Consider the following 22,695-nt stretch of genomic DNA (forward strand, 5'->3'; position numbering starts at 1 on the left):
GTTGCCGGGGAGTCGCCTTCATAGTCGTGAGGAGTTTCCGCATTCTGGGAACTAGTCGACTTCATTATAGTCGACGTGATTTTTTCAACATATTGAAAAATTAGCGACGACCAGAATGAAGCCACCATGGAGAGTAGCGAGTATTCTCGTGCGGTAGGTGGGTTACCAGGAGGTCCTAGTGGGTTGCCAGGAGGTCGAAGGTTCTCGTAGGTTGTAGCCGGTGCTGACCAGTGAATTTCATTGGCTCATTGGGAGAAAAGCCCGTAAGCAGTAGAGCTCCTGAACATTTTGGACAACTTTGGACTTAATCAGCACGTAACAGAGCCAACTCACAATAGGGGGCATATATTAGATCTGATTATTTCCAAGGGTCTCGATATTTCTGATGTTATGGTGACTGATGTTGCTCTTTCCGATCACCACTGTGTATTTTTTAAAACGACCATCTCTGCTAGCAGTATCAGAAAAGAACCAGAGGTGATCGAAAGGCGCTGTATCAATGAAAACACCGGCGCATTGTTTACTCAGGCCTATACACCACCACCAAATCTGCCCTCGGCCTCTGTCGATGACCTTGTGGATGGTTTTAGCTCCAATGTTATGACTCTTATGGATGCTATTGCACCACTAAAGACCAAGGTTTTATCTGGAAGGAAAAAGTCACCATGGAGAAATGCCACAGCAGTGAGATCCCAAAGAACAAAGTGTAGACAGGCCGAACGTAGGTGGCGAAAAACCAAACTACAGGTCCACTATGACATCTACAAAGACAACCTCCATATCTATAATCAGGAATTGAAAGGGGCAAGGCAGTCCTTTTTCTCAGAGGTTATCAACAAAAATAATAATTCCCGCACCGTTTACCGTTGTCGATAGACTGACAAACCCCTCATCATCAGTCCCTCCTGAGCTCCTGTCTGAAGAAGGGTTTCGGCCCGAAACGTCGCCTATTTCCTTCGCTCCATAGATGCTGCTGCACCCGCTGAGTTCCTCCAGCAATTTTGTGTACCTCCTGTCCAGCAAGTCGCGCAATGACTTTGCAGATTTCTTCACCGATAAAATTCTGAAGATAAGACAAACAATGTCTAGCTCTACCTCAGGGAACATGGCTTTGTCACCTATGCCTCCAGATTCACTAATGAATCTACAACATTTTAAACTTTTAGATTGTGCATCTCTGACTGAAACTGTTCAACAGCTAAAGTCTACTACCTGCTGTCTTGATCTGCTGCCCACAAGCTTCTTTAAAAATATTTTTAACAGTGTTGCACCAGAAGTATTGAACATAGTAAACACTTCCCTTCAATCGGGGCATTTTCCCGAAGCCTTAAAAACAGCAGTGATCAAGCCCCTATTGAAGAAGCCTAATTTGGATGCCTCAGCTATGAGCAACTACAGGCCCATATCTAATTTAGCATTTTTGGCAAAGATTATTGAAAGGGTAGTTTACCAACAAATTTACTGCTTTATGACCCAAAACAATATTTTTAATGTTTTCCAGTCGGGATTTCGGCCACATCACAGCACCGAGACGGCACTCACTAAGGTCCTAAACGACATACATCTAAACAGTGATGCATCAAAAGCTTCAGTTTTGGTACTTCTAGATCTCAGTGCTGCTTTTGATACGGTGGACCACAACATACTGCTTGACAGACTGGAGAAGTGGGTGGACTCTCTGGTTCTGTGCTGGACTGGTTCAAATCTTACTTGAAAGATCGGGATTATTTTATTTCCCTTGGTAATTTTGAATCAGAACGTACAAAACTCACATGTGGGGTTCCTCAGGGCTCCATTCTTGGACCCATTTTGTTCAACATTTATATGCTCCCCCTAGCTCAGATCATAGAGCATTTTAACATATCCTACCACACTTATGCCGATGACACACAACTATATATCGCAGTGTCACCACATGACCATAGTCCCCTACACTCACTGAGCCAGTGTGTCAAACATATCAATGAGTGGATGAACCAGAACTTCCTCCAGCTCAATGCAAATAAGACAGAAATTATTGTCTTTGGTCCCAAAAAAACAAGGCTAGAGGTGAGTGCTCAACTCGACTCAATTGCACTGAAAACCACAGACAAAGTCAGAAACCTTGGTGTAGTTATGGACTCGGATTTGAATTTTAACAGCCATATAAAGACCATTACCAGATCTGCCTATTACCATCTAAAAAATATTGCAAGAATCAAGGGATTTCTGTCCAAGGAAGACACTGAAAAACTTGTTCATGCATATATTTTTAGTAGGTTAGATTATTGTAATGGCATCTTTACAGGTCTCAATAAAAAATCAATTAAACAACTGCAGCTTATCCAAAATGCCGCTGCCAGAATCTTGACCAACACCAAGAAAATGGACCACATTACACCTGTCCTTAAATTTTTGCACTGGCTCCCTGTGTGTAAGAGGATAGATTTTAAAATTCTGTTACTGACCTACAAGGCACTAAATGGTCTAGGTCCAAAATACATCTCTGACCTACTTGTTGTATATGAGGCGCCTAGACTCCTCAGGTCTTCAGGGACAGGTTTACTCTGTGTTCCCAGGGTCAGAACTAAAAAGGCTGAAGCAGCATTCGGTTTTTATGCTCCACACCTGTGGAACAAGCTCCCTGAACACCTGAGGTGTGCACAGACTGTAAGCGCATTTAAATCAGGCCTAAAAACACTGTTGTTTACTATAGCTTTTCCATAACCCGACATGCAGGTAATCTTAACCGTATAATTTTAACCCTTTTATGTGCTTTTTAAAATCGTTTTATTGTTTCATTGATGTTGTTTTATTATTCATACATTTGTCGTATTGCTTATTTTGCAATTTTTAATTATTGACTATTTTTTTTTTTTTCCTGTAAAGCACCTTGAATTGCTGTTTGCACGAATGGTGCTATACAAATAAATTTGCCTTTGCCTTTGCCTATGTTAAATTAAGAATCGTGTTAATATCTAATGTAATGCCAGTGTGCCTTCATCATCATTGTTTTCTTGATATACCTCCACTGACTAACCAAGTTGCATTTCTTGAATATCTGAAATGAGGAAGGGAAAGAGGCAAGCTTGAGGTCTGGGGCTTGTAAGTTTGTGGTGTGAGGCTTATAAATGTGCCAAGTGAAGCGATGGTGAATTTGAAGGTCTGCAATGAAATCATGGAAATTATCAGTAGGTGAGTACAGGTGTTGTAGTGGATTGATAATTGTCCACATTGGTAGTGTCGTTGGTAGGACATGCTTTAAAATGCATTTGTGAACGAGCTTGAGATCATTTGAGATCATTTAACTTTTTGCCGCACTGCAAAAAGCTCCTTGGATTGGACTATTGACATTGAACCCAGTGCTATTCTGAAGTCTGAAGAGCCGCGATCCGAAATTTCATCTATCCATTGACTGTGTAACAATCAATTATTGGTTTTGGGGATCTTCTTTGACATTAATACCAGAGAAAGCACAGTAGAATCTAGGCGAAAAAGAATGGGATGCAAGACAACAAAGATTTTTGCTATGAAACCCATGTTCGCCTTAGCTTTACGACTTGAACAGTTCAAAAAGACCACAATAACAAACTGGCCCAGCTGCTCATTAGCCACCTTGCTTCATCACTCATGGATCCTAGCATCAATTTATGATATTGCATTCTGATAGATACATGGGATAGTGTCTCTCTGTTAGACACTAAACCTGACTCTTGTGCAGCTCGGCTATGTCAAGATGTTGTTCTTATCTTATGCCTTAACTTGAGAAGTTAAATTCGGCAAGCATCCTCTGTCTTTACAGGTTTCTATGATCCCATGGATGAAAATCTCCTCCAGATTCCACTCCATGATGGCCCTGCTCTTATTGAAAGTTGATCTTCCTTTGTTTTGGATTCACTCACCAAAATAGTTTCTCTAAAGCTGTCAATATTATTTAAGAAAAAAGTAGTTGCACATTCATTTGATGATATCGCAAGGCTCTTCACTGGAAATGAAGTACTACTGAACTCCAGTCAGTGCTGTAAAGTAGGAAATATGCCAGTCAAATTGTGTTTGGCAGTCTGCCACAAATAGCAATGTGACAATGATCAGATAATATGCCCTTTAATAATATTGAGTGAGGGATAAATGTTGTCCAGGATACAAAGAATAACATCCCTATCACTCTTTGAAATGAATTGATTACATCCAACCGAGACAGCTGATGGATTAATGTCTCACAAAAAGACACCACCAACGGTTCAGCATTGTCTCCGCACTGTACTCGAGTTTCATCCAAGGACTAGCTCAAATCTCTGAGATAGAATTTGAATGAAGAACCTTCCGACTATGAGAGGAGCATGCTACTTAACCTAATGGAAGATTTTGGTTATCCCTCAACCAGTAAACTCAAGGGAATACAAACCCAATTGTGCAGATGTCAATGTTTTTTATAATTCTGATGAATTCATGTTCTGTATTAAAGCTTAAGTCACTGACAAGACTGACCGGAACATTCAACAAATAGTAAAACCTATTGCAACCAGATCCCTGCCATTTTCAGATGGGTTCCCCTGGACTCTCACTAAAGTCCAGCAGATACCCCAACACAGGTCCCATTCTGCTCCTGATCTGCTGAGAGAAAATGCTTATTTTAACGCATTTGTATTACTTGTATTACTTCTCTCTCCACAGATGCTCCATGACCTGCTGAGAGTTTCCAGCACTTCCTGGTTATATTTTTGGATTTGTAGATGCTCCGTTTTTATAATTTTCAACTGTGGATTTTGAAGCCGTTTTAAGTGCCATTAGTGCTCTCTTTATTGGATCTCTTCATGTGCTCTGAAATATTTAGTTATTCTTCGTATTCATGGAATTTGGTTGGCCAGATTAATTATTTCCTTCAAATTTTTGTGTCACCTTCGCAACAGGAATCACACTAACCAACTATATGTTACTCTATGTTTTGAGGCGCGAAAAAAAAGTAAGACTCTTGCTTTTACAGGACTGAATTGGATCAATGTAAATCTGGGAGAGATAGATGGCACAATATATTACTCGCAACAAAAAAAAAGGAGAGAACGTGAAAGGAGATGGATGGGAAAAAAAACTGAAGAAAAGCTGGTGACAAAACTGAACCAATATACTGAAGAGATATGTGGAGGCAGAGCAAATAGAGAAACAGGGATTGTGGAATTGTGGGAACTAATCTTGGATTGGTGTGACATTACTAAAGAAATGAACATTGCCAGCAAACCCTCTGTCCAAGAATAGAAAGAATCGCATATACATCACCATCTTAACATCCCCAATATTCTTTGCAGACAATGAATGTTATTGTCAACAAGTTGCAGACAATATTATTATTTTTCTCACCATATTTAAAAGACAATTTCTACACAATAACTTACCAAACAAAAATGAGATAAGAGTCTCAATTAATCAATTAATTAAGGAACAAATGAAAAGCATAAAAACAAACTTTGAACAGCCATTGATCCTGCAGAGAGCACATTGTGAGTTGAACAAGCAAATCACAGTGGGAAAGGCTTTATGTGGAGAGTGGCTAGGGCAGGGAGGAAGATTATGGATCAGAAGATAGGGCAGAAGTGAGAAGTGGCAAATATTGATAGTTAGTGATGAGGGTTGTAAGACCAACAAGAGAGGGTCAGAGAGGGGATGTGGGGAACATGCAAGCATGGAGAAAGTTAGTGGTGAAGCTATCATCAGTATTTGTTGGAGGGGGCAGAAAAGAGTAGTATTGGTGGTTGGTTGAGCTGGCTTTTGGGGAAAAAGGTCTCATGTTTGATGATCAGTGCTAGAAGGTTGGTACAATTGCAACCTCAGAACCCACCAATATAGAATGGTTGCATGTTATTTGAGGAGTAGGAGTAGGAAGGCGAAACCGAACTGAAAACCAGTAGATAAGTAACTTGGGTAAGTGGACCCCCCCCCCCAAATTCAAGTTCCTAGCACAGGGCTTGGACTTACTCAGAGATTGGCCCTTTAAATTGTACTGTGATAAACTTGCTTGGATGTGAGCGACCAGTAACTGGCATGACTGAATCTCTGTGATCTAATTTCTCCTGGTAAAACAAATCTTGGGTTCTTTTAATGCATCTATCCTTTGGAGCAAGGAAAAATGACATGGAAAAAAACAATTCATTATCAGGCGAAGGAAACAAATGATGAAAGGCGACCATGTGGTGAGTGGCCATACATTCCGAGCTTCAGTGCATACCTGAATGTCCCCTTAAACTGTTTGTGTTGGGCACCTCTTTCACATTTGTCTCTTCTGCACTAGATAAAAATCCGTATAGGATCACATAATATCAACAGGTTTTTATTAACATAACTTCAATGCTTGTGCCAGTATCCCATTATCAGGTACACTTACTGCTGCATAAATATAAAATACTGCACAAGAAAATATATACTTTTATCTGATTGCATGTAATATCCAAAACGCAAATGACTATTGCTTTTATGTGGTTTTAGAAACTCAAGCTGATAGTGGAGATACAACATGGAAACAGGCCTTTTGGCCCACCGAGTCCATGCCAAACCTGTTCGCACTAGTTCTCTGTTATCCCAGTTTCTCATCCACTCCCTGCACACAGGGCAATTTACAGAGGCTTATTAACCTACAAACCCGCACATCTTTGGCTTGTGAGAGGAACCGAAGTATCTGTAGGAAATCCATGTGGTCACAGGGAGAACATAAAAATTGCTCACAGACCTCACCCGGGGTCAGGATTGAACCCAGGTCTCTGGAGTTGTGAGGCAGTGGCTGCACCACTGTGCCACCCACACTTATGGAAGGCTTATACCTACTAAAGATGTTCTGTGGATCAGTTCTGCGTAAAATTTCTTCTTGCATCATTCCTATCCTCCGTCATGTCGTAATTTCTTTTCTCATCGTTTTCGATGCTCTGTTCCCTCAAATAAGAAATTCATTTGCAACAACTTCTGGTTCTGAAAAAGAACAGCTCAATCTACAAATTAGGAGCAGGAGTGTGACACACACCCATTAAGTTTGCTTCATTCATGGTTTATTTGATTGCTACCTACCACGGGTAACTTTTCACCCTTTGCCTATCTCTCTGCCTTACAAATATTCAAAGCCTTATTTCCACCAGTTTTTGAGGAAGAGAGTTCTAAAGGCTCGCCATACATGAGGAAAAAAAATGTAGCTCATCTGTCTTAAATGGGCGATTCATTATTTTCAAACAGTGGTCCCGTTGTTCTAGATTCTCCCACAAGATCAAACATTCTCTGCCGGGGTCAAGGAAAGAGCGTTCATTTCGTGGCCCTATTTTCACCAATTTTTCAACACCACGCACAAGAAGCACAAGACAGACATCATTGTATGCAGATGCCAAGAAGTGTGTTCAGCTCTGGCAGAACAATTTCTAGTCTTTCTTGTGGACTCGATAAGAAGAAGAAACATCCTCTGCCAGACCCCTCAGAATATTATGTTTCAATCAAGTCCCCTCTCATTTTCTGAACTCCCATGCTTAGCTAAACCAACCTTTCCTCATACAATAACCTGGCCATTCCATTAATCTATATTACTAAAACTCTGATCTTGACCGCTTTTGGCCCACTGTGCTGCGATTTCCGACAGAACACCGCCACCTACGATCGTCATTTTTGGCCACCTCGCTCAGAGCCCCCCTCCGCCTTCCGGGTGCAGAGGATTTTTCCCGTCGTTGAAAAATGAGAGAGATATTAATGTTTTTACAAAATTCCCCATTCTCTCTGCTGCCCCTGCTGGAGGGAGGGGGAGGGACTATAAAACCAGGAAGTGGTGTGCCTCACTCAGTCTCTGCAAGATGGAAGAAGACAAAGGGTCACGTCTCTCTGAGCTCTGAATGACGCTGACCAAATGTCTACTCAACTGTAAGTCCCCTTAATGTGGTTTGAAAATGAAAATATAGTTTGTTTGAAGTAAAAAGGCACTGCCTGCAAATGGTTGTTTGGATGCGTTGGCTTGAAGTTAAAAGGCACTACTTACTGCAAATGGTGGCTTGGGTGCTTTGGCTTGAAGTTGAAAGGCACTACTTACTGCAAATGGTGGCTTGGGTGCTTTGGCTTGAAGTTGAAAGGCACTACTTACTGCAAATGGGGGCTTGGGTGCTTTGGCTTGAAGTTGAAAGGCACTACTTACTGCAAATGGTGGCTTGGGTGCTTTGGCTTGAAGTTGAAAGGCACTACTTACTGCAAATGGTGGCTTGGGTGCTTTGGCTTGAAGTTGAAAGGCACTACTTACTGCAAATGGTGGCGCGTGCTTTGGCTTGAAGTTGAAAGGCACTACTTATTGCAAATGGTAGCTTGGGTGCTTTGGCTTGAAGTTGAAAGGCACTACTGCAAATGCACTTACTTCCTTTTTGTGCTGTATATTGATTTTAGATAAAACGCTACCACTTACGGCTGTGATTTTTGGCTATCTTACAGTCCCCCTCTGCTGAGCAGGTGCAGAGAATTCTTCCCATCAATGAAAAATAAAAGTGTTATTAGTGTTTAAAAAAATGTTGAGAATGTCTCTCCTGTCAATCACGCCATGAAGGCCACACCTTTTCCGGTGGGAGGGGGAGGGATTATAAAACCCAGAAGTGTGGGTGTGGCTCAGTCTCGGCATGATGGGGAGGGAAGTGGTATGAAAGTGCTTGAAGTGGTATGAAACTGCACTGAATTTGGTGGCCTTGCACCCTGCTGAAAGTGGTATGAAACTGCACTTGAATTTGGTGGCTTGGATCCAGCTTGAAGTGGTATGAAACTGCCTTGAATCGGTGGCCTTGCACCCTGCTTGAAATGGATTTGAATTTGGTGGCCTTGCACCCTGCTTGAAATGGAATTTCAAGGAATAGCCATGAGTCAACTGCCAGCCCACCAGCCGTGAGTGAGCTGCCAGCAGATCAGGCTTGAGGGACTGAGCTGCCACCCCAAGAACCCATACCATATTGGAATTGGTGGAGAGGTGGAATATTGCATCGGGGGATCAGCCCTCCCGTGTGAACATGGGACCCAATGGGTCCCACTTAGTCTAGTTAGTCCTATAAACCTCTCTGAACTGCTTCCAATGCATTTACATCTGAAATATCACCTTGATGTTGGTAGGGTCTTCAATGCACTGCCTGAAAGGACGATAAACAAAAGCCTTTATAGAATGTAAACAATAAGTGAAGAACTGTGACCCTCAGTGCTATGGATATCAACTTGATCAACATGACATCTCTAAAATCCTCACATTCAATTTATTTTTCATTCTTCACTACCAAGCAACTATAGTGCAACAAATACTCATCTCATTTTTATTTACTCTGTTTTGTTTTACAAAATATTTGTTATACTTACATTTGAAAGAGCTTTCACTAAATTTCCAGTACCATCCATGGCATTAAGAAATTCTCTATAAAACTTCATTTTGACCTTGTTATTTCGTATCGTTAGCACACCAATATCTTTGAATGGAAAATTCACATCACGGTTACAGGCGATGTAACGATTCATGATCTGCAAAGTCTCTTTGACACATCCTTCAACTGTATCTCGATCATAAGGACTCTCCAAAGCAAGGAATGTAAAATTAAGTTTAACGATGGGTATGTCACCTATAGAAAAACAAATAATAAAACATATTTTTTGACTGCCTATTACCTCTATTCATAATTTTACCAGGACAAAAATGATCAACATGAATAACAAAGGACAGCCTCATACCATAAGAGTTATGAGAAGATTTGTTAATAGCATTTTCCACCATGTTGAATAAGAATGATTTTCTACCATTTACTGCGATTTCTGCGTATTCTACCATTTACTCCGGAAGTGGAGGCGCTGTTGAACGGCTGCGGCTCGCCTGCAGTCCGTCTGTTTTAACTTTTTTTGTTTGTTTTCTGAGACAGGGCTTTCTGTCTCTCCCTTCGGGGGAATGCGACTTTTTCTTGTCGTGTCCCCCTTCTCTGCCTCCGTCTGTGCTGAGGCCTAATGGCAGAGCTGGCGGCCTCCAACCTGCGACTGACCTCGAGGCTCCGGAGGTAGAGCCAGCCAGGACTCACCAAGCTGGCCGTCTTCAAGCTGTGGCGGCGTTCGGGCGCTCCAGTGGCAGCGGCACGACTCGGAGCCCCGGTGAGGGCAGCCCGGCGCGGGGCTGAGACGGTGCTGGCTGAGACGCTCCGGTGGCAGCGGCACGACTCGGGGCTGGGACAGCGCTCCCGTGAGGGCGGCCCGGCGCGGGGCTGAGACGGTACTCCGGTGGCTGAGGCGGCCCGGCGCGGGGCTGAGACGGTGCTCCGATAGCTGAGGCGGCGTTCTGGCGGTGGCGACCTGAATCCGGGGCTCGTCCACGGGCCAGTGGACGACATCGTCGGGAGCTCGCGGGTCACAGGCTGGTACCTGTTTTCCGGAGCTCCCACGGCAACAGCTGCGTCCACTGGACTGGAGGGCGGCAGCTACGACCACCCCGGGCCGCGGCAAACGTGCGGGCGGCCGTTCGCGGAGCTCGGTGAGCCGCGGGACTGATTACCATCGCCCGGTGGGGTATCGCCTCAGCGCAGAGGGAGAAGAGGAGGGAAGAGACAGTAACCCTAAGATTTTTGCCTCCATCACAGTGAGGAGGTGCCTGGTGAACTCACTGTGGTGGATGTTAATTTGTATTTATTGTGTGTTTTGTTGTTTATTATTGCATGTATGGCTGCAGGCAATGACATTTCGTTCAGACCGAAAGGTCTGAATGACAAATAAAGGATCTAAGATTTAGCAAAATCTTTAAACATTTTCATCTACGTACAGGCTGAATGACTTCGCTAATCTATACTTATAGTCATAGAGTTATGCAGCATGCAAACAATCCGTTTGGCTCAACTTATTCATGCTGACCAAGATGCTAATCTAATCTAGTAGCCCTTAAAAATCTAACCTAGAAAGTTACCCCTCACGTCCTTATTAAATATTTCCTCTCTCACTTTGAAACTATGTTCTTGATTTCTCAACTGTGCAAAAAGACTGCGTTCATCCTATCTATTCCCCTCACAATTGTATACACCATTATAAGATCACACCTCAACCTCCTATACTCCAAGGAATAAAGTCTTAGCCTACCCAACCTCTCCCTATAACTTAGCCCCTTGAGTCCTGGCAATATTATCGTAAACCTTTTCTGCACTCTTTCTAGCTTAGTGGCATCTTTCCAAAGTAGATATATAAAATATAATATAAAAATTGGACATAATACTCCTGATATGGCCTCACCAATGGCTTGTACAATTGCAACATAACTTCCCATCTTCTTAACTCAATGTCCTGAGTGATGAAGGCCAGCATGCTAAAAGCCTTTTTCATGCACTGTTTACCTGTGATGTCACTTTCTGGAAAACCCCATCATCTCCAGCATTCATAGAGCTAAATTTAAAGGAATTACATGCTGTTCCACACTTAAAATGAAATTCTTCTGGTTTCAAGTTCTGAATACCAAAAGTTTAATCATTGGCCATTACTGCATAAAAATAGTGAATCGCTCTGCAGATGCTGTCAGCATGAAATGTAACGGGAAACAAAACTTTTATTGCACGTAATTCTCATACATAATTTATATTGTCATTCTGATTAAATATATATTGCTACCAAAATAAAATTCCTCTTTCATTCTGAAATGAAAAAAAAAACAAAGCAAATGTTTACACAGCCCAAATAAAGCATAGCTCAAGTCAGGTAAACTGAGGTAATTAGTACATTCCAAAGTTCATGCATGAAACAAGTCTCTTCTCACTCCACTACGTATAGGCCAGAGCCATCAAATGCTCACCATCTGTGATCCTCTATTCCATATCCTTTCACTTCCTATGGGACATTGCCTCCATTGCTATTGATCGTTGTGAGTTCCAGATTCTCTGTATAGAAGATTCTCCTGAATTGTTTTCTAGGTTTTATAGATATCAGCCGTACGACTCCTAATCTGAGCCTAATGTGTTTTTTGTTATATTTTCCCTATTCACCTCAGAATTTTGGACCATAAAGCACCTTTCAACTTTTAAAATATAGTCATGGATGCACAGAATTGATAAATAAATTAAATTAATTTCTTCAATTGTGAAGTTAATTTAACAGATTAGTTATTTTGAACCTTTCAGTATATCCTATAAAGGAACCTTAAGCAAAGGGTGGTTGGTTGAAATATCTCATTTTGAATCATCATTACATCTTACTCATCGTAGTAACGTAAATTTTTCTGTATCATCGTGAACTTGGGTGTACTATGTGAATTCAAGTAGGTTAATCTTTTTTTTAATTAAGATAAATTTAATAATAAATGAACATTGCTATTAGGCCATGTTGTTTAAGAAAGAACTGCAGATGCTGGAAAAATCGAAGGTAGACAAAAATGCTAGAGAAACTCAGCGGGTGAGGCAGCATCTATGGAGAGAAGGAATAGGCGGCGTTTCGAGCCGAGACCCTTCTTCAGACTCGAACCGAAACATCGACTATTCCTTCAGTCCATAGATGCTGCCTCACCCGCTGAGTTTCTCCAGCATTTTTGTCTACCTATTGTTATAAGGACAATTATTTAACTAATTTTTGGCTCAACTGATAAATGTCTTTTAACTCTTTTTATATCTTCTCCATTATATACTACTGGCTACTAGCTCAAGTTTAAAATTCTATAGTACGTAACATTTGACATACATTTGATTATTGATGCATTAAGATGACATTACCGGATACGTGCTGTTTTGCGCGCGATAATCCATGGATCTGCAGGAATTTTTCAGACATCACAAATACTGGCCTTTGTAATAAAATCAATCGATGTCCAATATCCAACCTTTGCTGTGAGAATGTAAAAGTCCCCAATCCTGAGATATGTACTCCCTGAAATACAAAGTATATGATGCAAAATAAATATGTAATTTTATGAACAACCTTATCATTGATCATTAACACAATATTTTGAAAAGCTAAGATTAAAAGATTTGTCAATTGCTTATATTTTTTGTATAATTCTGAGTGTAACTTAGCTTGTCATATGTCATCATTCTTGGTTAACATTCATACCCGCAAACTTTAACGAATAAATGTGCATTTGCTATCCAAGGAGAAATATAAGTTGGTGTTAAATATCAATCTTTCCCATATTCATTCAGATTCTAACAAAAAGAAGAGCGACTTCCGAGTTCAGGCTTGCAATTGTGTAGCCGTGTTTATTTCCCATTTCTTTCGTGAGAAAATTCCAAGGCACAGATGAATCTTACCTTCTGGAGGGACATGTGGCGATCCACGAAAGCAGAAACATTTGCCCATATGTTCACAATATCTGACGAGGAAAAAAGTCGAGGTGAAGGAATCAGCAAAACAAGTAAATGCAGCTCTAGCTCGTAAAAAAAAAAAAAATATATATCACCCGCTGCGATTCATGGTGCATCTCACGTCAATAATGAAAAAGAGTAGAAATAAAGAACTGCAAATATTGGTTCGTACGCAAAAGAACACAAAGTGCTGGAGTAACTGAGTTATTGAGTAACCCAGTTACTCCAGCACTTTGTGTCCGATAATGAAAAATAGTTTATTTCAAACTTAACCTACGAGGATGAGATTAGTTAATTGTTCAATTAAATATCATTGAGCAAATCTTTACCATCAGCCGAAAGGTTGGAGAGAGTTAGGAAAAAGCTTCTGCCAATTTCCAAGATCGCGCACTGCATGGTGTCCAGCATTGCTGCTTTATTTGTGCAGTGTTGCCCGCTGCCCCGGAGCCGCTGGCTCGGCGACCCTTTGTCATCAACCCGCCCGCGGCGCCGTTGCTAGGACGCGACAGGCAACCTATCACCCCAACTCGGTTACCTAGTGTGACGTCGCTGACGACATGTGTTCTTCAGGGTGGCGGCGAGGGCGGCACCATCGAAGTGGACCCGCAACCTTTTCCCAGACTTGCCTCTGAAGTTGCTGGCAAAGATTGCTGGCCCGGTGTGGCTGCATGCGTCTATGCGTTAGAGCTCCCTGCCAGGAAATGAAGGATCGTCACTTAAAAACCCAATTGGTAATTGGTATTTGCATCATAAAAAGTCGTTTTCTTTCGCCAGTAAATGTGGTACACTGCATTGTTAAAAGTCCAGCAGTTTTATCCATCTCCTGCCCCATTCATTTCCCTTTACCCCACAACTCCTCGAACCTAGTTAACAGTGATAATCAAGCTTTCATCATCCTCTCTCCAATTACATCAACGCCATCTGTCTTCTGGGTTGTATATTAGCAGGCATTCCCTCTCAAGATTTCCCACTCTTTTCTCATCTTAAAAAAAGACACGAAGAGCTGGAGAAACTCAACAGGTCAGGCGGCATTTCTGGAGAACATGGGGAGGTGACGTTTCGGGTGGAGACCCTTCTTCAGACTTGAACCGAAACTTCACCTATTCATGTCCTCCAGATACGCCGCTTGACCTGTTGAATTACTCACTTTGTGCCCTTTTGTGTATTAACCAGCATCTGCAATCCGTAACTACATACCTGATCGGTAAATTCATTTCACTTGCACTTTATGTGCAATGTGACGAATAAAACCGTATTGTATTGTATTGTATTCTCACTTTTGGCAAAAGAGTTGTCAATCCGAAATGATCATTTCAAAGAAAACTGCTGGAAATCTAAACAAACGCATAAAAACGATGGAAACTGACGATTTTACATTTTTGATATACTTTTGTTCTTGGTTTCCTCCAAACTGACCTCAATCTGTAATTAAATAACGTTATCCATAACCCATCCCCAAGGCAGTCCTGGCTTCACCTATCAGAAAAGCTCAATTCATCTCATCACTCATCAGTCCTTCTACGAGCTATTTGTCCCCTCTGTTAAAGGCTCTTCCACCTGAAATATGTTTCTCTCTCTCCACAGACAATAACCTGTTATGTATTTGTTTTTCTTTGGGGGAGGGGGTTGAGGAAGTAGGCACAGAGATACAATGGCAGTAATGTGGATACGTGTGAGGTTATCTATTTTGGTAGCGATCAAAGATCATAGGTCTTTGGTAACGATAACGGAAAGCCAACTTATCTGAATTGTGATTGATTGGAAAAAGGTATGACAAACCTGAATGTCTGCATTCCCCAATCACTGAACGTGATTAGGAAAGCAAATGCGACGATAGCCTTCATAGAAGCATGAAGTTTTGTTGCAATTGTAAAGGACCACGGAAAAAAACATAACTTCAGTATTGCTGCAGTTTTGGTCTCCTTTTTGAAGATGTTCTTGCCATGGGTAGTTTTGTGAAGATTCCTAGGGCGGCCGACTGGCATAAGGATTTGATCAATTAGACATATTCACTCGATTATAAGGAGGGGAAATCGATAAAATTCTAACAGGATTGCACAGATTAGATGCACGAATGGGAGTAAGCAATTAAAAGATAAAGATGAGAAATTTATTCTCCCAGAATTGTGAATTTATTGGGTCCTCTTTCACTGAAAGCAGTTGAAGCCAAATCATGAAATATATAATTCAAGAATTGTTTTTAGGGCTAGAGGTATCGAGGCATATGTGGAGACAGATGGAACAGAATAGTGAATTTGCGTGATCAACCGTGATCATATTAAATGACGGAGCAGACTTAAAGAGACAGATGGCCCTTAGTCCTGTTTTCTACAGTTCTCTGCTTTGCCAATTCTTCATTAACTCTGCTTGAAATGTCTCACAGGTTTCCTACATCAAATTAGTGTGTGGCAACTCATTTTCCATTTACAGTGCCCTCCTTAATGTTTGGGACAGACCCATCATTTACTTGTTTGAGATTTGTAATTTAAAAAAATCACATGTGGTTAAAGTGCACATTGTCAGATTTTATTGAAGGGTATTTTTATACAATTTGGTTTCAGCATGTAGAAATTAGAGCTGTGTTTATACATAGCCGCCCCCCCCCCCACCCATTTTCAGGGCACCATAATGTTTGGGACACATGGCTTCACGGGTGTTTGTAATTGCCCAGGTGTGTTTAAATGCCTCCTTAATGCAGATATAGGAGGGCTCTCAGCACCTAGTCTTTCCTCCAGTATTTTCATCGCCTCTGGAACTTTTAGTACTGTTTATCAACATGAGGACCATAGTTGTGCCAATGAAAGTCAAATAAGCCATTATGATACTGAAGAAACAACAATAAAACTGTTAGATACATCAGCTAAACCTTAGGCTTACCAAAATCAACTGTATGGAACATCATTAAGAAGAGAGCACGGGTGAGCTTACTAATCGCAAAGGGACTGGCAGGCCAAGGAAGACCTCCACAGCTGATGACAGAATTCTCTCCATAATAAAGGATAACCGTCAAACACCTGTCCGACAGATCAGAAAGACTCTTCAGGTGTGGATTTGACAAAGATCGCTGTTGACAGAATACCTCATGAACAGAAATATAGAGGCTACACTGCAAGATGCAAACCACTAGTTAGCTGCAGAAATAGGGTGGCCAGGCTAATTGCCAAGAAGTACTTAAAAGAGCAACCACAGTTTTGGAAAAAGGTCTTGTGGACAGATGAGACGAAGATTAACATATCAGAGTGATGGCAAGAACAAAGTATGAAGGAGAGAAGGAACTGCCCAAAATCTAAAGTATACCACCTCATCTGTGAAACACGGTGGTGGGGGTGTTATGGCTGCTGAAGGTACTGGCTCACTTATCTTCATTGATGATACAACTACTAATGGTAGTAGCATATTGAATTCTGAAGTGTATAGACACATCCTATCTGCTCAAGTTCAAACAAATGCTTCAAAAGTCATTGGCCGGCGGTTCATTCTACAGCAAGACAATGATCCTAAACATATCACTAAAGCAACAAAGGAGTTTTTCAAGGCTAAAAAAATTGTACATTTTTTGAGTGGCCAAGTCAATCACCTGATCTGAACCCAATTGAACATGCTTTTTATATGCTGAAGAGAAGACTGAATGGGACTAGCCCCCCAAAACAAGCATAAGCTAAAGATGGCTGCAATATAGGCCTGGCAGAGCATCACCAGAGAACACACCCAGCAACTGGTGATGTCCATGAATCACAGACTTCAGTCGTTGCATGCAAAGGATATGCAACAAAATACTAAACAAGACTACTTTCATTTACATGACATTGCTGTGCCCCACATGTATGAAAATGGTCTTTATTAAAATCTGACAATGTGCACTTTAACCACATGTGATTTTTTTCTATTACAAATATCAAATTGTGGAGTACAGAGCATAAATGATCGGTCTTTGTCCCAAACATTATGGAGGGCACTGTAAATCCTGAGTGTTAACAATCCTGGTTGTTAAAACAAAACATGATTGCAAATTGGAGGCAAAAGTACCAGGAATTTAAGCAGTTGACATTTTCCCAAGTGATCATTGATTATTGAAAATTTCAGCACAAGTTGGAGAATTGTTTAATATTAAGTCGGGAAATCCACTGAAGGCGGACATCCTTATGCATAGTTTCTAGCAGTGGGTATTTCCAAGAAATCCCAAGAACTAGGAAGCCACCGGCAATTGATGAACAAAAATCAAGGACAGATGACAGGAAAATCAAAGAAGTGTTAAAAAAACGAAAATAAAAAAATTCGGCAGCACCTTATAGAAACTCAGTGATATTGCAGCAATAATTATTATTTGAGGACCTTCAGAACCAAAGACACGTAGAATAGGTTATTCTGAAAGAGAGAAGTCTCGACCTGAAATGTCACCCATTCCTTTTCTCCAGAGATGCTGCCTATCCTGCGGTTACTCCAGCTTTTTGTGTCTATCTTCAGTTTATACCACCATCTGCACTTCCTTCCTACACATTATTCTGAAAGATACTCATAGGACTAGAATGAAATCCAATGAATAAAGGTTTTTCCTTTTGCTTTCTGTTGTTACCTGATATGTAACTTATCGATTTGTACTGTAAATAAAATGTCCTATTGTTCATTCTCAAATTGCTTCACAATTTGACCTTTACCAAAGAGCTTTGCCAGCACAAAAGGTATTTTTTCAAAGGATGTGTAAACAATGGGCCGCCGTTCTGCCTGAAACAGACAAACAAGATTATGTTTAGCATAATGTATTAGTTAGGAAAATGGAAAGAAATAACTTAAAATTGAAAAGCAACTCACCATTGCAGAATCAGTAAGATTACAAGAATTAATTAGGGTAATTAACAGCATTACTACAGGTTAAGCTTTCCATCATCATCTGTAGGGAGGAGCAAAATTGATGTCCATCCAAGTGATATTGTGCAACTCTGTGGGACTTTATGACAATAAATGTGTCAAACTCCATAAAATGGTACGTCTTGAAAAGCAAATCTGAGATTTTTAAATATTAAATACTAGACGTTTGTATGCATTTGGTAGTAACAGGTAATGTTATTAAATCATACAAATAGCAAGGAGCATTGTATATGTCAGGAAGTCATGATGCAGCTTTTAGGGACTTTGATTAGGCGGTATTTGGAATATGTCATGTAATTCTGGTTGTCCCATTGCAAGGATATATTGGCATTGGAAAGGGCGCAGAAGTTTACTACAATGATGCCTGGATTAGGAGATATTAGCTACAGTGAGAGGTTTGTCAGTCTTGGATTGTTTTTTCAGGAGGTTGCGGAGAGACCCGATGGAAATATATAAATTTATGAAAGGTATAGATTGAATAGTTATGACATGTTTCCCAGGGTGGGGAAAATCAAATACCAGAGGACATAACTTTAAGATGAATGGGGCAAAGTTTAAAGATGTTCGGGGGGAACTTTTTTTACACAGAGGGTGGTGTGCTTGGAACATGCTGCTGGCGTTGGTGGTTGAGGCAGATACGATAATGGCATTTAAGAGTCTTTTGGATAGGCACAGGGGTCTTTGGTCTTGGCATCGTGATTGGCACACATACTGTGAGCCAAAGGACCTATTCTTGTGCTGTACTGTTCTATGTTCTAGGTACAACCATTGATGATTCTGTAATCACAAAATAAACATGCAAAATCAAAGGAGTAAATAAGTACAGCCCTTAACCATTTAATTCAATCAAGGCCAAAACCATGCCTCAATCCTACTCTCTCCTCATCTTCACATACTCCCACTTCCCTGCTGTCCAACAATCTATCATCTTTACACAATAGAATACTTCCCATTGTCCTCTGAGTTACTAAACATTGAATTAGTACACATTTTTACATATATAAATTTCTTAATCTCTGTTAGAAGATTTTGCTCCCCCGTTTGTAAACCTCTTCCAATTCCTCCCCCTACCTCAATCTCCAGTTCTAGATTCTCCAGCTACAGGAAATAACTTTCCCACAGCTAACTATCTCACTCTCGGAATCTTGTTTATCTGAATGGAATCATCCCCTTATTCCTCTGAATTACAAGCCAAATCATACTGAATCGCTCCTCAACAGACTATCTTTTCATCCCATAATCAATATAGTGAATCGACTTGGCACAACTCCAAAAAATATATACATATGCATACGGAGATCAAAGTTGCCCAGCATACAAAATGAAGACTCACAATTTCAGTGAGAATACATACCTGTAACTTCTCACCACATGACATAGGCCAATGTGAAGTTTGGCTTCCTATTGCTAGCTTACCTGTATATTAATTTTCTGCATCTCGTGGATGAACACATCAAATACTCCTGCATATCAATACTTAAATTTCTCACCATTTAATTGTTTTTTATACCATAATGCATAATTTCACATTTTCTCTTTTCACACCATCTGCTATCTTCTTGCTCGCTCATTAAACCTTCAATATGACTTTGCATCCTACTAGCTTATTTTGCACCTACCTTTTTAACGACAGCAAACTTAAATATATTTACATTATCTTTGCAACCACAACATACTAAATAGTGGATATCCAAGGGCCTAGTATTGGCAAGGGATTTGGCGTCCATTACATTGGCAAGACCAAGTGTAGACCAGGCAACAGTTGCATTCGGCGAAAAATACCTAGTCCATCAGCAACCAGCAAATTCACTAAGCCAGTCTCCCATATGGTTATTCATATGTAAGGGGTTGTTTCAAAGATTGGGCACTTGTAAGCTGGGCTTGTAGCTAGTTGTAGTGTTGCAATTTCCACCCAGTATACCTACACACCAGCCTAGATTGTGTATGAGATTGCGGAAGAGGCGTTTCTTCAGAAGATGTAAATATTTTCAATAGAACCAAATAAATCTATTACAGTGCATCACGTCACAGGATGGGTTTACAAAACACCAACAATATTTTGGGTTTGATACTCGTTTTATAAAAAAAGTAAAAAATATAAATTTTAAACAATGTGTCATTCATAGCATCCTCCCAAAGGTAACAAAATACTCATGGTAATATTCAAGGATATATAAAATATGGTGTCTTATGTCATAACCAGAGCCATTTTTCCAAATTTATGATTCCAGCCCTGAATTTGGTTTGGTATTTAGTTTGAAAATCTTTCTATCAGTCTTCAATATGACTCAACCAAACTATTAAAACAGTAATGCATGGCATTACCAAAAATTCTTTCCAGCTCACATTAGTAGCAATATAAACTAAAATCTCAGTTGTGCGATTAATTCATGGATGTGTCTATTCAAGATCTTAACCTAATCCTAATTATTTTGCATTAAAATAATTTGATTTGAACAACATAACTCTGCTAGCAAAATAACAATGATCAAATCATTTTAATTAAGTGACTAAAGGACATTTTGTATATAGGCAAGTAGAACAGAAGAAGGTGAAATGTTATATTAAGCTAGCTCAATATTAGATCAAACATGTATAGGTTGGTACACTGAAGTTTCATATTTTAGCGAAGAGAGAACCTTTGATTAATCTTTCTCAAGTGTTCTTCACAAGGAAAACTATGGTGTTAGGATTGGAGTAGGTTTCATGCATGGAAACATTGTTGCATATTTTATTCTTCCTAATCAGGTCTCCCTCAAACATATACTTGAATTACATTTAGATTTAAATGGAATAAAACTTTATTAAGTGTTACATTCCACATTCTGTTTCACTGAACTGCCCACAGTTCATAACAAATTGGTTAATTCAAATAAGAAATTTCACCAAATCTTGTGACAGAAGTAGATTTTCATCCTGGCAAATGATATAAAATCAGAGACTATCTATTCCCTTTTAAACAAAGTATGCCCCCAAACAATCTACAACTCTTTGAATTTCTACTGACACATGAAAGTATGATAATGTATTCTACCATGTACATTGGATCCGGGGTAAAATCCTCATATTTTAAACACTCTATCATTAGGCATTTCATTGGACTGTATGTTTGTAGTTATAATAAAATATATATTTTAATATATTTGTCTGGAGGGCAGGCGACAAAACTTCAGAAATATTTGTTTGGAGTCGATGAGATGACAGCTGAAACATTTTCCAGCAGATGGCAATCTCCCAGCAAACAAAGGAGAGAAAAAGCAAGGTCTGCAATTGATTGGAAGTCAGCAGAGACTCATCCAAACTTGCCAAATAAACATGACAGCATGTCATTCAACTTTCTCCAATATTCAATAAGCCACTCAATTCCACACCTTCCCACACTTTTCCATATTCCTTGGCACATAAATTACATTGGCTTGTCTCAAATATACCGAACTGAGCAGAGGAGTAGAGAATTTAAATGCAATCCCAATTCAATTAAGACCTTCCTCCATATCTCAGTCCTAAGCATCCATTCCCATTATACTTCAATAGGAAGCTCATTCAGAGAAAGTTGAGGGAGGGAGAAATATATGATTTGCCTCAGCATTACAGGAGGTTCTGACAGAGGAGATACACGGTTATACATTATGTCTAAAAAGCTTGTGTGTTGGCGAATACAAAAGGAATCTTATTACCATTCCGAATTGCGAGGAGAAAGGACAAGGCCACAGCTGCAGGAAATGGCGATGGCATGATTGTGACTAAAATGAGAAGAAATTAGTACTGGTCTAAAATGCAGCTTTATCTAAAAAGATTCAATTAAAAACTACGTTCAGGAAGCAGGTGCAAGGCTCAGATAGCTTATACCAGTTGTTGGTTGGCAGCCTAACCTTGGGCGTGGATATAAAGATGTAAAAGAAAGGAATGTGATCATGTGAAGGCCACATTGGCTGAACTTGAGTAAATTTCTTCATTTTTCCTTTCATAATTTATTAGGCTTTTGCTCCATGAGGAAAATATTACTTGCTAGTATGATGCACACACACCTGAAAACTAGAAGTTAAAGTACAAAGATTGTGTAAACATTAAGTGGTAGTTCCCAAGTATAAAGGTGGTTTCATTTTTGAATTGAGGTTCCAAAATATTAAAAGGGGAACTGATAAATGGAGAAAATTATTGTCTTTAACTAGTCTTTTCAGCGGAACTTTTAATTCAGTAAACACTCCTGGACCAAATGAGTAGTAGATGTTGGCATATTCTTCAAACAAATGGATGTTCATGTTAGGACATCTAATTTAACTTGGAGGCATATATTTACAATTACGTGCTCTAATTAGCTAGTGAGACCTAGAAAATTATGTAAAATTGGGTCCACTGGCATTGTCTGTAAAGCCAACCGTCTTGAACCTGGGTTTTAGGATGGACGGTGATTTTAAACTAGATAAACAAATAGGCGCGGTGGTTAAGTCCAGCTTCTTTCACCTAAGGAAGCTGGCAAAGGTGAAGCCCATTCTCGAGCGGGAGCATTTTGAAACAGTAATCCATGCCTTTATTACATCTAGGCTGGATTACTGTAACGCACTCT

General features: G+C 40.1%; 2 protein-coding genes across 9 annotated transcripts in view; both read right to left on the reverse strand.

Annotated features, from left to right (window-relative positions):
* Positions 1-18,733, reverse strand: part of ccdc81 (coiled-coil domain containing 81) — a 71,250-nt gene extending 52,517 nt beyond the window's left edge. The window contains exons 1-6 of one of the 4 annotated variants that reach the window (XM_033022466.1): positions 18,072-18,733; positions 17,836-17,984; positions 13,798-13,953; positions 13,209-13,270; positions 12,675-12,828; positions 9,316-9,572 (exon numbers count right to left, since the gene is read on the reverse strand). In XM_033022466.1, the coding sequence (XP_032878357.1) occupies positions 9,316-9,572; positions 12,675-12,828; positions 13,209-13,223 (426 nt within the window). In that variant the 5' untranslated portion in view covers positions 13,224-13,270; positions 13,798-13,953; positions 17,836-17,984; positions 18,072-18,733. The other 3 variants (XM_033022467.1, XM_033022468.1, XM_033022465.1) reach the window with 3 other exon arrangements.
* Positions 18,734-18,796: 63 nt separating this feature from the next.
* The window catches only part of hikeshi (heat shock protein nuclear import factor hikeshi), a 32,741-nt gene continuing 28,842 nt past the window's right edge, over positions 18,797-22,695 (reverse strand). For 4 of the 5 annotated variants that reach the window (XM_033022472.1, XM_033022470.1, XM_033022471.1 and 1 more), the window contains one exon: positions 20,912-22,335. Coding sequence is in view for 1 of the 5 variants with exons in the window: in XM_033022473.1 (XP_032878364.1) it covers position 18,905 (1 nt within the window). In the remaining 4 variants the exon portion in view is untranslated. Of the gene's footprint in view, positions 18,906-20,911; positions 22,336-22,695 lie in introns of those variants that run through there. The other variant, XM_033022473.1, reaches the window with a different exon arrangement.

This window comes from Amblyraja radiata, chromosome 6 (assembly GCF_010909765.2).
Source record: "Amblyraja radiata isolate CabotCenter1 chromosome 6, sAmbRad1.1.pri, whole genome shotgun sequence".
NCBI lineage: Eukaryota > Metazoa > Chordata > Chondrichthyes > Rajiformes > Rajidae > Amblyraja > Amblyraja radiata.